The sequence below is a fragment of the Misgurnus anguillicaudatus genome, chromosome 6, assembly GCF_027580225.2.
Source record: "Misgurnus anguillicaudatus chromosome 6, ASM2758022v2, whole genome shotgun sequence".
Lineage (NCBI taxonomy): Eukaryota > Metazoa > Chordata > Actinopteri > Cypriniformes > Cobitidae > Misgurnus > Misgurnus anguillicaudatus.
In genome coordinates this window covers 18,818,513-18,834,555 of record NC_073342.2, presented here as the reverse complement: position 1 = coordinate 18,834,555, position 16,043 = coordinate 18,818,513, and the positions used below count along the sequence as shown (strand labels likewise).

At 37.8% G+C, this 16,043-nt stretch overlaps 2 protein-coding genes across 3 annotated transcripts in view; one reads left to right on the top strand and one right to left on the bottom strand.

Annotated features, from left to right (window-relative positions):
* kdm7ab (lysine (K)-specific demethylase 7Ab) overlaps nucleotides 1-2,532 on the bottom strand; it is a 35,325-nt gene extending 32,793 nt beyond the window's left edge. Inside the window, exon 1 of the mRNA XM_073868663.1 lies at nucleotides 2,367-2,532. Coding sequence (XP_073724764.1) covers nucleotides 2,367-2,464 — 98 coding nt within the window. The 5' untranslated portion in view covers nucleotides 2,465-2,532. The remainder of the gene's footprint in view (nucleotides 1-2,366) is intronic.
* A 930-nt stretch (nucleotides 2,533-3,462) lies between these two features.
* ccnd2a (cyclin D2, a) overlaps nucleotides 3,463-16,043 on the top strand; it is a 170,468-nt gene continuing 157,887 nt past the window's right edge. The window contains exon 1 of one of the 2 annotated variants that reach the window (XM_073868660.1): nucleotides 3,463-3,703. The gene's annotated coding sequence lies outside the window, so the exon portion shown is untranslated. The remainder of the gene's footprint in view (nucleotides 3,704-16,043) is intronic. The other variant, XM_073868659.1, reaches the window with a different exon arrangement.

Here is a 16,043-nt window from a genome sequence, read left to right as displayed (position 1 = left end):
AAAAAGATTTAAGATGTTAACGAGCATATCCACTGGACATCGATTATCTCGTCTTTGGTAGCTTCTGGAGGCTTCATCCATGAAAACAGCACCATGTCAGCGTAGATCATACAGAACCGGAAACGATCTACTATGTTTAACAGGAATGCGGAAATACGTTGCGCATATACCCTAGTGAAGCAGCATGTGAACACAGTGCATTTCACATAGATGTCTTGGTGACCGTGGTATCTTATCATCATTAAGAATTGCTAACGTTCCATACAGAGCAGAGGAAAGAGGCGGGGGTGACTTTTCAACCGGAACAATCCCACTAAAAACCTAGACTGAAAGACAGAAACCATCTATCTCTCCTCTGTGTTTTCATCCTCTGAAGGACGTTGATAAATGGGGCTTTGAACTTGCCTCTGGCCAATGACGCCGCCATCAATCTTCATCCTCCTACAAACACACATATAGAAACCCACGCATGTACATCAAGCATGCAAATCCACAAATTATTCAAGAAACGAGGAACGCAAACTAAATCAAAGATTACAGACCTGATTTAGAGTGATTTGCTTAGGGATAAACAAACTATACTGAAACTGAAGCTGGTAAGAACGGCCTGCATGCATGTAGGCAAGGCATGCATGGGTAGTTTTGCAAGGTTAAAACTAGATGTCTGTAATAATGCTGTGACTCTTGTTACTATATCATGCATGGGGTTTCGTAATCCTCTGAGCCCTTCAGTGGCTCCTGTCTCCCAAAGCAGGCTGTGCACCGAGCCAGATAACAGCCCAGGCCCGGCAGCCGGCAAGATAGCTAATCCCATTGGTGGCAGTCTGCAGTGCTGCATGGAAGATCTAAGTAACACAAAACACATCAACCATGCATCCCACAAATATGATTACCCCAGTTTATCTACATGGCACCGCTGAGATGTTACAGCGATACAGCACACCTTTATCAAAATTTGACGCTATATGCAATATAAATGCGAGTAAACCTCTATTTGTCCAATAAAATCTTGAAACATATATGTGGATTATAATTTTATGTAGACATAAGCATTGAAAATTAAAAGTCATTTGAGTAATTTAATTTAAAAAAGTAAAAATACTACAAGTGTACACAAAAGGCACACTGGGACAGAGAAACTATTATATGTATATTTTATAATATTTATGTATTCCTTACGCTTAAATTTTAGGGTTAAAGAAGCAAATTTCACTTCATGTAGGCTATTTCATGCCTGGGCATAACTCCACGCTGTACAGTGTACACGTTAAAGATGCGCCTGTCTTTTTAAGAGGCGGAACCACATGCCCATATTTGTAAAACTGGGGGATTTAAATGCCCGACCCCTGCTGTCAATCAAAAAGACCAAACAATCACAGAAATCTCAAAGCTGTGCTTCTTTACAAACGTGTCTTTTTATACTTAAAACTGGTTTTAAACAACCCAGCCCCAAAAAGTAGGATATACTTTCCAAGCAATCTGTAACGCACGTGCATTTAAAAGCGGGAGAAGTAGGCGAGGGTCTGATCTCGTAAACTCAACCACACGTCTTTGTTTAGTTACCCCCCTCCCCGTGTAACTTTTAAACGAAACCCCCCACGTTTCCTCACGCTTCACAGACTGTCTTGCCCGTGGCTCCGGATTATCCAACAAAGAAATAACCTGATATGCATTTTAATTTACGAGGAGTAATAAAAGTCAGAACAGTTGCCATAGATGGACTGAATTCAAATAAAGGCAACCCACGTCACGAAAATTTCCAGATGTTGTTTACACTACCAACTGTTTACCTTTGATGTTCAAATAAATGCGGAGAGTGTAATAAGTGCAGTTTAAATCATTTTAAACTCTTGTTTTGAGAAAGCTCATATAACGTTACTGTTAAGCAAGTACAGTTTACAGCATTTAGCAAACACGATGCATGAGTTCACTTAAAAGCAGTACAAGTTTTAACTTTACATTTTTGTGTATTATTTCCTACACATAGCTCGTGTCAGCTGACACTCTTCGCCACAAAACTACCGAGACAACCCTACGTGAACTTATTTTCCTGCCCAAATTGCTGGGGTACATAAAAACTGTCAGTTCTTAAGACAAAACTGTAACGGTGCAAGAAAGGAAATTACCAACATGCACGAAACCTGAGTGTTTACACCACGAAAATGCCAAAGCTGGCGTGCAACGCTTGGAAATTTTGACAAAGCGGCGCGTGGAATTCTCTCATGACGCGCGAGCTCCGCTCAACACAGCTACTGACACCCCGAAGTGCCATAGGTCTTCTTCATACGCTTGGGTATCGATGCGTTGGATATTTTTCATTACCCGTCTGACAATCCACATCACGAAGAAATTGTTTCATTTCTTACCTGCCATGAAACCAATCCTTACATATATCGCATTCTATCATAAACCGGCTCACATCGTACGGCTGCCGGCAGACGCAGTACAGCTGGGCCGTCGCCATCTTCGGACTGTCCCCAAACAACGCAGCCAAGCTGGGATCAGGCTGGGCGGGGATTCCTTGTAATTATGCGGAAACAACACGGACCGCGGAGGGTTGACAAAAAGGAAAGGCGCTGGGCGTGTTCGACTTTATGCGGCCCTGCGCAGACCGATTGGATAATGACATCAAGCACCGCGAGAGTGATTCAAATTGCCATCTCCCGAATCGCTATCGCGGTACTTTGATGTCACAAACCGTACGGCCTGCGCAACGCTGCAAGTAGAACATAGCTGCTTAGAGCGTGCTCTGACGTCATGCGTCAACAGCGCGAGACACTCCGCGCCACTTCACACTACGTAATAGGATAACGGACGAGACAAACTTGTTATAAATTAATTTTAATGTTTCTGAAATTGATGTTTGAATGTTTAAGACCATTTTGCCAAAACCAATAGTTATTTATTTTTTAATCGGTTCAAAAGTGATGTAATATATCACGTGCATACAAACTTATTTTACTCATATTTTTTTCCTTTTTATCGCATGCATCAGTGCATCAAGAGCTGACAAATACGACAAAATAATAATCATAATAATAATAATAAAATACAAAATAATAAAAAATGTATTTACAGTAATTAGCAAATGTAATGAGCGATAAAATGTTTTGGTCAAATTATATGAACTGTCATAAAGGCTGTTGAAAACATACTTTTTGCATAGTGCATTTGTAGTGCATAATATATTATAAACATGAATGCATAAAACTTTCTAGATGTATACATAAATCATAAATAATACCAGAATGTTATTACTTATTATTGTACAATTTGAAAAAGTTACGAAAAGGAGGCGAGGTATATTCATTAATAAGGTCGGTGTTTTCTGACATTTAAATCCTGTCTGGAGAAGATTAACAATGGCGCCACCTAGTGCAAAAACTGACAATTATATTTATAGTTAAAGCGTGACTGACTATAACCCTTATATTTTTTAATGCTGCACGCGAGCGACGCGACGAACTAAAAAGCTTCCATAATAATAAACAAAGCTGTGACGTGGAGTTGTGTGGATTATAACGGATTATTGTTGCATATAAACGGCGCAAATGAGGCGTGAGCGTCGGGGCGTCGTCTTGGCCGGACAGGACCAATCGGAATTCTGCTCGAGACTTTGTAAACAACACAGTGACACGCTGTATGAAAACTTTACTACGAGAGGCTACCGCATGACCAAGACCGCCGAAAGTCATTCAGTCCGGTAAGACGCATGTTGTTAAATACTCACAACTCGTGTACGGTTAAATGTTGAATAGCATCGATGTTTAAAGCACTTTTCTGACTTGTAGACATCAAGCGCGAGTACAGTGTTTGGCAGACATCCGGGGACGTTTGTCGTCGGTAAAAAATAGCGCACGGTGTGTACAAATGAAAACGCAAAAATATTTTTTGTCACGCTTCGAGTAGTTTAGTGGTTTAACAAATACAGATAATCACTTCTGAGGTTGCGTTTATTGTGTGTTTTTAAAGAATGAAGTGTAATCCGATCCTTATCGTAGTGATGTTGCGCAATTGAGCCCTAGGGGTTTCTTTACGGAACATTTGTTGGCGGCTTTCCCTTTCTATCAGTTTATTTTATTATTTAACTGTCCTGTTGTTATTCAAGTTTAGGGGTCATTTTTTGGTCCACCTTTTTTTGTCGATATACGTCCTCAAACGTATGTAGAGGTGAAGTTCTCAGTTGCGTAAGTGCGCACTGCAGTTTGGCGAATAGATGAATTTCATTATTCATCATCTTTGTTAAAGACCCAGTCAGGACTGAGCTGAATTGTGAATGTCATTTAAATCATGCAGGATTAAATATATATTATATATATATGACCTTATGTAAACATTTCAGGTGCTCCCAAAATAATCTGACATATTTCTCCTAAATTATTTTTAAGATTTTACAGGTGACAAAAAAGTTTATGCTTCTTTTGCTACACTCAAGTATGTGTTAAATTTTTTTTTTACACTTTTTTGTGTTATGCTATTTAACACATTAGGCTATGTGTTATTTTAACACGTGCCATTTTGTGTTGATTTTGTGTTCAAATAAATAAAAGTGACGACACAAGATGTGTAAATCTGGGCTAAATTTTCAGATTTGACCCAACAATGGGTTAAAAGACAATTTATAAATTGATATTGTCACGCCCATATGTTACAATTTGATATGATGTGCCTATCTTTTCTTGTTGTGCTTTCAAAACAAAAATACTAGCACAACCCGAAAACAAAACAAAACAAAACAGAAAATGCCCCGGCACTTTCCAGTTTTTCGGTAATTGCGAAAATATCGAGGGGCAGGGCAGGCAGGTGCTAGATAGAGAGACTTTGTGCTAGAACACAGGATGTGGGTACGACGTTCATTTTACAGCCTAGGTTCTGCACGCACTGTATTCATCCAGAGTCCTGTCTCCTGAGGAAGAGGAGGAGGAGGGAGAATGGGTGCGGAGGATTGAAGCTTCCTGCCAAGGGGGTTGCGATCAGGAACACAATGTCTTCTCTTCTCTTATGTCTTTATCATATAGGGATAACAGGTCATTTTATTCTAGCACTGGTTTATTATCATTAATCAATATATTTGTTGATATTATACGAATATCATTTTTCAATAGGAAAAACATTGAAACTTGTATCAGAAACACACTTTTTTGCCATAAGATCAAAATGGCTGATCGCTCTTTGTGACTGTTACAGTTGATTTCTCTCCTACGCATGCTGTCACCTGCTGTGGTTTTTTTTTAGAAGAGTTTGCTTCTGAGAAATGACATTGTTGACTTACTGTACTGTTCTTAGTAAGTTTACTGTTTCAATTAGGAAGAGCCGACCAAGTGACTTTGGAAACAATATTTAAAACACCAGATATTATGCTTTCAATGTAATAAGACTGGATGTTTGTCCAAATTTTTAACCTATTCTTCACCTTATAGCTCATTTTAGAGAGAGACGAAACACACCATCCAGTTAAAACTGTGATGTCAAAACTTATCACCCGTTTCAGCATCAGAGAATATCATGAAGTCATCATAGTAATGGAAATGCTTATTTGTATCGTACACTCATAGCATACCCTTTGTTTTTGTTTACTGTGCTCATAAACCGGATGCGATGGTAGTTCTCATATAAGCAGCTGTTTGTGGGTGCTGATAGCATAATGGTAAGATGCATCTGGGGCAGCTCCACGTCATGGTTTCCTTTCTTGTGGTAAGGAAAACAACACACTACGCAGCATTAATTCGGAATTTACCTAATTTTAAATAAGATATATTATATTATATACTTAATATATTTTTTATTACTTTATATTACTTAATATCAATTATTTTAAAATTAAAAAAGCCTACAAATCTAGTATGACACTTACATGAATACACCTGGCATTTTCCTGAAATGAAAACATTTGACTAACCTTTGATAAGATTTGTTATTGTTTTGATTGATCCGTGAATGGTCTTTGTCACCTATTGAGTTTATATCTAATTGTTAGAGATCAGAAATCAATGGCAAGAGAAGTGCTAATATTAGTAGTTACTAGTTAATGGTTTAATCCATGATAAAATCTGATTTATGTTTGTTACTCACTGTGGTAAATGCTTTGCATTGCCAGGAAGACCCACATTTAAATCATACGTGGGAATTTTTGTTTTGTCTTTCCAAATCTTGGCCCCTCAGATATGTGACACAGCCTGCATGTAAAACCCAGATGAAGTAATTCGACATAAAATCATCCTACATAATGTAAAGATCATTCTGTGAAAATAATCTTGATGTTATTAATATGAACTGAGTAAGGTCAGTGTGAAATCAAACAAATCTCATCATTAGATTATATGAAGTAAGGGGAAAAACATGAACTGGTTAAATTTAACTGGTTAATGTAAACAAAGAACATCAGTTTTTACTAAACAAAAGAACAGGAAATTACATTTCATAGAAAATGTTGCCATCTAGTGGGTGAATGATAGTAGTTAGGAACATAAAAATTTGAATATCAAGCCTTGTAGCAGATTGAATTTCATGTAACATTTTAATTGTTTTAAACAAGCTATTCACTGCATATAGCTACATATCCCAGATAAAAAAAAATGTACTTAAAGTGCTCTATTTTCACGCACTTAATTTGTACTTAATATACTAAAAATTCTTCTTCAGTACTCCTTACCCATGAATATGAACTAAAATGCAGTTTTAACATACTATATCTGTATTATAAAATATATCTGTATTAAAAAAGTTAACACACTGGAAAAAAAACAATTTGTAAAAGTTACTTAAAAAATGTGCACAAACGGTTTAAAGTAAAATTTACTGCTTTTTTAAGTACAACTTATACCTACCAAAATCAAATAAAATCGACTTAATAATGTATGAAACATTTGTTAAATAATTAAGTAAATGTTATTAAATACATCTTGCTATTGTATGGTAGGTTGTATGGACTTAGTTACTCTTAGTGTTATAAACAATATTAACACAACATTATAAGTCAGTCATTGAATACATTGATTCTCCACATAAAACGCACACAAAACTGCGTTTTTGACATGCATTGTCAGTAGGCTACTGTGGAGAGAATACAATAATATAAGGCCTTAAACCTTTATTACATTTTATTAAAAAATTAAGTAGTTAAAGTTCTTATCAGTTCTTATCTTTGAAAATGCTGAAATAATCAAAATATTCCGGTGCAAAGGATTGTGGGTATTCCTTACAACATGTGCTAATAATTTTAAGTTCATTTCACTGTAATGTTTTAGTTTAATGGATTTTATACGCTTAAGTTAAATGAACTCAGATTTTTTAATCAGACTTGAACGCACTAAATTACTTTTTTAATAAAAAATTTAATTAATTAATATATTAATATTATGTGCAGGGACTAGAAAACACAAGAAAATATATACTTTGACTTATTATTCCCACAGTTCATTTTGTACATAAATTAATTGTGCATTTATTATCATTTTACTTAGGATATTCTGTTAATATTACTATGTAGAAATTATGAGAGTTAATCTAATATATTTTACTACAACAAAAGTTATTTTTCTGAGTGCACATGCATTTTACTTGAACCCATTTTTCATACAAAGACAGGTTCAAGTTTGCAAGTGGTACCTAAATATATTAAATACATTTTAGCACATTTTTCATGGTGTCTCAAAATAACACAGATAAGATGTTTTTAAGATTATCCTAAGAAGTACTAAAGAATAATAATTTTTAGTATATTAAAAAAAACAAATTAGTGCGTGTAAAAAGAGCTAGAGTAGATATTATATATTTTTATTTGAGTAAAACAGTGACAATTTAGCTTACACATTAATTAAAACCGTCTAACCGTCAGTTTCCCTTAATGATCACAAGGTGGCAGTAGTTCCACACGTTTGTGACTTGATAGTTGACGTCTCTCAATGAGGTATTTTCCCATGATTTTCTGAATTTGAACAAGTTACTAAATTATATGTAATCCTTTATTTATTGATTTTTTTGCATAATAGATTTTGCATTATCACATTCACTGCTAGTGGAATCTAGATAGCTAGGGTATGTTTTTTTCTTCTGTCACCTTAAATAAAAGTAGCCAATGCATTACCTGCTGTAATGTAACTGCTTGTGGTTTATATTGAAAACAATGAATAGTCATGCACATTAGGAAAGACCTTGTATAGCACACAATTTAAAATACACACACTCACACACACACACACAAACATTAACTCTTTCCCCGCCAGACATTTTTTTAAAATTTGCCCGCCAGCATTTTTGTTATTTTCACCAAAATTTCACAAAATGCCTTCCAGGAAAATTTTCTAAAAATATATAAACATATATTACAAATATATCAAATGAAAGAACAGACCCTCTGCTTTCAAACAAACAAACAAACAAAACGGGAATGTTTCATCCTATTTATATTTTTTCTCTGCTTATAAACTCTAAAATATAATATACATTTTTCTTTAAAAATATTTTTTGTGAAGGAATTTCATTAGAGATCATATTCAGAACGATTATCAAAACATACACAGAGTTTAAAATGAGTAAATAACGTTTACCACTACCGATTTTGTTATACATACACACAAAGCAGAAAAACTCCTTATATTGCATTCTCTAAATTAAAACAAATAAACGAATCACATTTGCAAACATTTATATAATTTTCTGCGGGTAACTGTCCCGTTTTGCGTTACATAGCTGTCTTTTAACACAGAACTGTCCTTTTTTAACAAAACTGACCTGTGGTTATGACCATGTTAATCTGATCACCTATCAGAATCTTATTTTCAATGATTGTATCTGTGTGATTGTAGATAAATCTAGAAGGTAGAGATCTGTGATACGCTCAGTAAGCAAGTGTAGGTGCAGTCAATAATTTTACATTTGGTGGATATGGCAACCATCTTGGATTTTTACTGTTGGATGATTCTCAATTATTATTATTATTATTATTATTATTATTTATGCATCCTCGTTTCCTTTTCTCGTGTCTTAGCTCCACCCCTCCAGGATGAAAAGAGGTGAGCATACTATATCTGTATTAAAGGGACACTTCACAAATATGCTTATTTTTCAGCTCCCCTAGAGTTAGATTTTTACAGTTTTGGAATCCATTCAGCCAATCTCCTGGTCTAGCAGTACCAATTTTAGCATAATCCATTGAATCTGATTAGACCATAAGCATTGCACTCTCATATCCGCAGTGATATTACGCAGTGCCCGAAAATAGTCACCCGCTATTGAAAGTTACAAGGGGACTATTTTCGGACACTGCAGCCATGTTACGGCAGCAAAGTCCTTGATTATTACGCCAGAATGAGAGTATAGTTCCTAGCCATATCTGCCTAGAAAATCAAAACCTTTAATTTTCTGTCTGTCTTAGTACACAATGTAACTACAGAAGAGTCAAGTTTTAAATAGGAAAAATATCGAAACCCTTTGCTTATTTTTGAGCGCGATGCTCATAATGGACTAATCAGATTCAATGAATTATGCTAAGCTATGCTAAAAGTGGTAGCGCCAGACCCGGAGATCAGATGAATGAATTCCAAAACGGTAAAAATCAAATGTTTCACTCTAGGAAAGCTGGAAAATGAGCCTATTTTCAAAAAAGTGGATTGTCCCTTTAATATATATACACAATGCTCCCTGTATAAAGTTCATTCTCAGTATTTTACGAGGTGGTGAATTCGTATGAAGTTTTGGTACGATCTGCTTTTGCCTCAGTGACAGGGATCAGTTTTTAATTATTTATTTTCTAATAATTATTTTTTCATAAAATCCGCCTTATATAAATTCTTAGGAATTGGTCACCTTGTGTAATTTTTTACAAAATCCTTTGAGATTAGGCAGGCCATTGTATGGGAACCTCAAAGCACACTGACTAAGAATGGCAATGATAGATATCTCTCTCTTCTGCATTCTGTCTTGCTTGTCCTTGTCCTCATTTCACTGTAATTTCAGTTCCCCCGATAAATGGTAAATCCTTACATCATTGTCTTCATAACAGGACTCAAAACATGTCTGATGGTTATGGTGTGGTAAAAACCAGCAATTGTGTGGCAAAAGGCCGGTTGCAGAAAGCTTTTCAAAGTTTTTCGCCTGCGTTATGTGAGAAATAGTCACGAAAGCTCACCTACCGAATACATTCGCTTTCCGAATAAGACTTTTCTTAGATCCAACAAAGCAAGATGTGCATTCATTGCGAACGGCTGTTGACGAGCCCTGGTTCTATATAGCTAAAAATATACATGAGACCTTTAACACTCAATAAGTTGTGTAAATATCCCTTGTCACAAGCGCTCAATAGATCCGTCTGTGATTGAGTCAAAACTGGACCGCTCATTTTGAAAATCTCCATCTGTGGTTTTCTGTTTTGAGGGAGCTGCCAGGCTGTTCGTCACTATTATTGTAGCCGAGTTTCTGAAGGCTACATCTGTTATGGCAATGTTGTCAGTCAGCTATGTAAAGCGATGACCTCATGACGTGAATAAGCGTAAATGCATCGATTCATCAGCTGGCCAAAGCCAATGAGAGTCACCCACAAACTGGCCAATCAGCTTCATCTCCCTTCATGATGTCATCACACAATTTTCTTGCGTTCCTAGTTGGATACTACGCTCCCCTGCTCATTAAAGGGAATCACGGTGTACTCCGGTGCCTGCAGGTACCCCTAGAGGTCCTAAACCTCCTCCCCGGCCCATCAACCCTTTACAGGGGGAACAACCACAGCCTTTGTTGGCTGCCCCGTGGATCTCACACACAGTTAATATAGACTTTTCCCACTGCCTCTGCCAAGAGTCTGAAGTCATTTAATGAAGTGGCGCTGAGTTTGGAAGGAACCAGTGTGCTTCTTAGCACTGACAGAATGGAAAAAGTGGGCACTGTGTGCGCAACGCGAGGCCCTGATAGCTGGTCACCTCCGCGGTGGTGAACACAAGAACGCCATTGAGACTGAAGAGTCTCAGATTTACCTCTGACACAAACACAGACTCTTACCGTCAGAGCGATACGCATACCCTGTGTCTACTGAAGACTTTGATCCAGGGATAGGTTCCCTCTTTTATCTTTACGGTTATTCAAGACTAGCAGTAATTCATTTTGGGTGGCCTTCAAGTGCTAAAACACTTAAAATGTCTTTGACATGGTTGTTTGGTTCTATGAGGAACCAAAATTGGTTGAGAGTGCTGGAAAAGCTGATGGACCAGCAAAACTTTACTAGTAAAGCAGCTTCACTAGAAAACAAATCCCTGCATCCCAAACAAACAAGTCAAGTCTGTTTGGTCATGCATTTGATATAGGGCTTGTCAGTTTAACGGCCGATAAATAACGTCCGGCTTGAATTTGCATCCCTAATTTCGACTTAGTTGCCCAGCTCCCATTCATATATCAAACAGTTTGTTCACAGATTGCTTCCTCTTGCGCTTTCTCGTCATGCAGCTGTTTGGTTGCGAACCCCCTCCCATCCCCAACAGAACCTTTCAAGTGTCATCTTCCTCCTGTTTGATTCACAGGCCTCATCCGCTTTTCCCTCTCACTGATTCACACTGCTCGCTATTCTCCCCGAACCATCGAAGGACTGTCATCACACCGACCCAGTGTGCGTCGTTCACAGAGAGCCTTGTTTTCATGGAGCCTGCGAGGCTTCCCATAAATCCCCGCACAATGTGGTTTTGTCCGGGGTTCGGATTTTGAGAGCAAGGCCCGGGTGCCATCCGCGCATCTGTGCGGCTTCTGTCGACCCGACTTCACGTGCCCGATGCCCAGCGCTCGCAGAAATGAAGCCATTCAGCCCGATCTCGGTTCAGCTGCATGTAGGTTCTGTGCTGCCTTATTGTTGAGTATCAAACGAAGCCGTTGTCTGTAAAATTTATCCTCTTGGCCGAATTTCTGTTCAATTCCATTAGCGTTTTTCATATACATGAAATTCTTGTGCATTTCCACTTATCAAATATCCGCCTTAAAATGTTTGGCTTAGTTTATAGTCATTTAACAGACATTACGGTCTGTAATACCTGGAGAAATCTGTTAACATTGCCATCCATCTTAATGGCAGTTTGGCCGGAGAAGAGCCAGACAGAATTATGCAATTTGAAGTCATTGTAAACTGTGACCTGAAAAGCAACAGAAGTGCGAAAATACAAGAAAGGTGGACACCAATAACACTTTGAATTAATCTTGAAAATGTATATTTTAAAAATGAACATTTCTAAATTTGAGCAATTTAACCTATAGCAATATAAATTATTAAAATATAAATTATTTTTTGTATTGGAATAATTTTAAACGGGACATTTCACAAGACTTTTTTTAAGATGTAAAAATAAATCTTTGTCCCCAGAGTACATGTGTAAAGTTTTAAAATCTCATATAGATAATTTATTATAACATGTAAATATTTCCACTTTGTAGGTCTGAGTAAAAATGTGCCATTTTCGGATGTGTCCTTTAAAATGCAAATGAGTTGATCTCTGCACTAAATGGCAGTGGCGTGGTTGCATAGTGCAGATCAAGGGGCGGTATTATCCCCTTCTGACATCACAAGGGGAGCCAAATTTCATTGACCTGTTGTTTAACATGCTTGTAGAGAATTGTTTACCAAAACTAAGTTACTGGGTTGATATTTGTCACATTTTCTAGTTTGAAAGGGGGACCCAATTATAGCACTTAAAGGCGGAGTCAACTATGTTTGAAAAACGCTTTGGAAAAGGAGACGGGCCAACTACCAAAACACACTTATAGCCAATCAGCAGTAAGGAGCGTGTCTACTAACCGACATCCTTGCCGGGTTGCGTATGTGTGGGGCGGGTCTATCAACAGAAGGTCCAGATTCTATTGGGGTAGGGACGTGTTTGTTTAGGTGATTTCAAATATCAACACTGGCTTTCAAACATCGTGGACTCCGCCTTTAAACATGGAAAAAAAAATCATGATATGGCCCCTTTAATCATGATATGGCCCCAAAGTCCTAAGATTTAACTTATAACAAAAAGACCAACCCTGCGTCCGAAATCGCATACTGTGATAGTACGCACCGAATAAGATGAAGCACCTACTCATCAACCATTAAAACAGAAAATGTTCTTGAATATAAGCAGTGGCGGCTGGGGACTTCTCTTCCGAGGGGCGCAAAGTCAAAATATGTGTTCGGAGAGTCAAGTGTGTTGCCTCATTCCAAAATATGTGTTCGTTGCATCATGTGAACCATGTGCATCATGCGTCTTGTCCAAATAAATGCCTGCTGCACATGCGTTGAAAGATTTATGATAAAAGAGACACATTTACAAAATACTTGCAATATAGTAATTTAACACTGATTACACATGAAATTAAACGAGTATCTGGCATACGTGATCATCTCTTTTATCATAAACCCTCGTGAACACACACGCACCTGGAGCTATCCCTTTTTGGGGTTAAAATGCTTTGCTCAAGGGCATCTCATTCGCAACCTGCCGGCCGTGAGACTGGAACCGGCAACTCTTGGGTTACAAGCTCAAATCACAAACCAGGCTATGACTGCTCCCAAGTATTAATAAAGGTGTTACAAAAGGTTTGGCCCAGCGATGCCATAGAAGAACCACAAATGGTCTTTGGATGTTTAAAGGTTCTTTTGCACTGTGTAGCTTCTTTATTTTATAAGAGTGTAGGTTTGGAAGCAGGTAAAATATCTTTAGTGAAATGTGATTTAAGTGTTGCTGGCCAGTAAGGTAGGCTATTTAATCAAAATACACAGCACATTTTAAACGGGATGGCCGATGATGCTGCCAGCAAATGCGTGGGACAGACCGAAAACCATAAATTATTTCTGCCATGATCAGAGAAGCCTTTGTCTGTCTCTGTTTTTCAGAAAGACACACAGGATTTCATTGCTAGAGATGGATGAGCACAGTTAGCATGAGTATCCGCGATTGGTAAACGTTGTGTAAGGGTGATTTATGTATGCATGTAGGATTGTCTCACTTGTCGAAGAATATATGAGCTTTTCCATGATGTTACTGAAGGCCTATACAGTTTTACAACAAGTTAGCATTTGTGTCTGAATTGTTGGTTGTCTTATTGTGAGATGGTATGGATTTATAAACTGTTGAGTGACAAGTAGGAGTAATCTACCATAAGCCTTGAATGGGATCAGATGTCTGTAGCTTATGCATGTTGAAAAGCAGCACCATCGACAAGGTCTTCTTTGTTTTTGCTGTTACTGTATATAATTTGTATTACTGTATGAGTACTTTTGAAATTGGAAGAACAGAAATCATTTCAGTTTTTATCATTCAAATTAGGCTCTTTAAAAGGACACTCCACTTTTTTTGAAAATATGCTCATTTTCCAGTTCCTCTAGAGTTAAACATTTTGATTTTTACAGTTTTGGAATCCATTCAGCTGATCTCTGGATCTGGGAGTACCACTTTCAGCATAGCTTAGCAGAATCCATTGAATCCGATTAGACCATTAGCATCGTGCTCCAAAATGACCAAAGAGTTTCGATATTTTTTCCTATTTAAAACCTGACTCTTCTGTAGTTACATTGTGTACTAAGACCTACGGAAAATTTAAAGTTGTGATTTTCTAAGCCGCTATGAGGAACTATACTCTCATTCTGGCTTAATAATCAAGGACTTTGCTGCCGTAACATGGCTGCAGCAGGCGCAGTGATATTACGCAGCGCCCGAAAATAGTCCCCTTGGTTACTTACAATAATAGCAGGGGACTATTTTCGGGCCGTTCACAGTGGTTGCGCACATGGTGCAAAATACTTTTGTGTGTCCAATGTATTTGGGCTGCCCACATATTTAACCCTCACACAGAGCATTGACCCCCCCCCCCCCAAAAAAAAAAAATTGCTAGAGTGCCTTCTGTGTGAACGCAAACGCATCCCAGGATTGATCCCAGGAAGGGGACCTAGTAACATTGCCGGGATCAATCTCAGAATGTAGCTTGGTTAGGGTTGTGCCGATAGACGATAGTATCGTATATCGACGATCGTCAGACATATCGCCAATAGCAGGCTTTCATGACGATAGTTGGGTATTAGTTATTATTATTATTATTATCACCATAGTTGATGCTTGGGTGCTTAGTTGGGTGCTTTTCCTCACATGAGAGGGTTTGTGGGTTTCAGTTTGCGCGAGAGAGCTTGTAACGATGCACGCACCTGGACTTAATGCGCTGCGCATGTCTTGGACTCTTGCTCGGACCTGAATGCGCGTTGCATGGATTCCTTCTGTAATGCACATGATTCAGACTCTTGCCATAAGTGGTGTGTCGTAGTGATGACATAGTTATCGTTGAACCCCTTAACTGAAGATTTAAAATGCAGATCCAGGTTCACGCTGAACAAATGTCTGCAAACTGGAATGAAGCAGAGACCGGGGAGTACCTCACTATCCATCCTGAAGCTAAGATTGTTCGCCAGCTTGATGAAACAATACTTGATGCGCTTGTTGTTTATGATAGTAAAAATGCACAAGTGTGGTTGGGAGATCATAAGCTAACTTAAATGAATAGTCTACCCTTTTGCCATATTAAACTATGTTATTACCTCAACTTAGACGAATTAATACATATCTATCTTTTTTCAATGCGTGCACTGTACAGCGCGTCGTGGATGTGTTAGCATTTAGCCCAGACCCATTCATTCCTATGGTACCAAACAGGTAAGCCACCAAACACTTCCGTGTTTTCCCTATTTAAAAACTTTTACATGAGGAGTTATACCAGTAAGTATGGTGCCACAAAATAAAACTTTTTTTTGGTACCATAGGAATGAATGGGGCTAGGCTAAATGCTAACACATTCACAATGCGCTGTACAGTCCACACATTGAAAAAAGATAGGTATGTATTGATTCGTTTAGGTTGGGGTAATAACATAGTTTATTATGGCAAAAGGGTAGACTATTCCTTTAAGAAGCTGCGTGAAATACATTATCAAGTGCATGATTACAATTACATTGTCACAAATCCCGGGATACATTAAGTTTTTTTTTCCGATGGAATCTTTGTGTGAAAAGAGCTTTTGACTTGCATGCATGCTATCATGAACAGAGT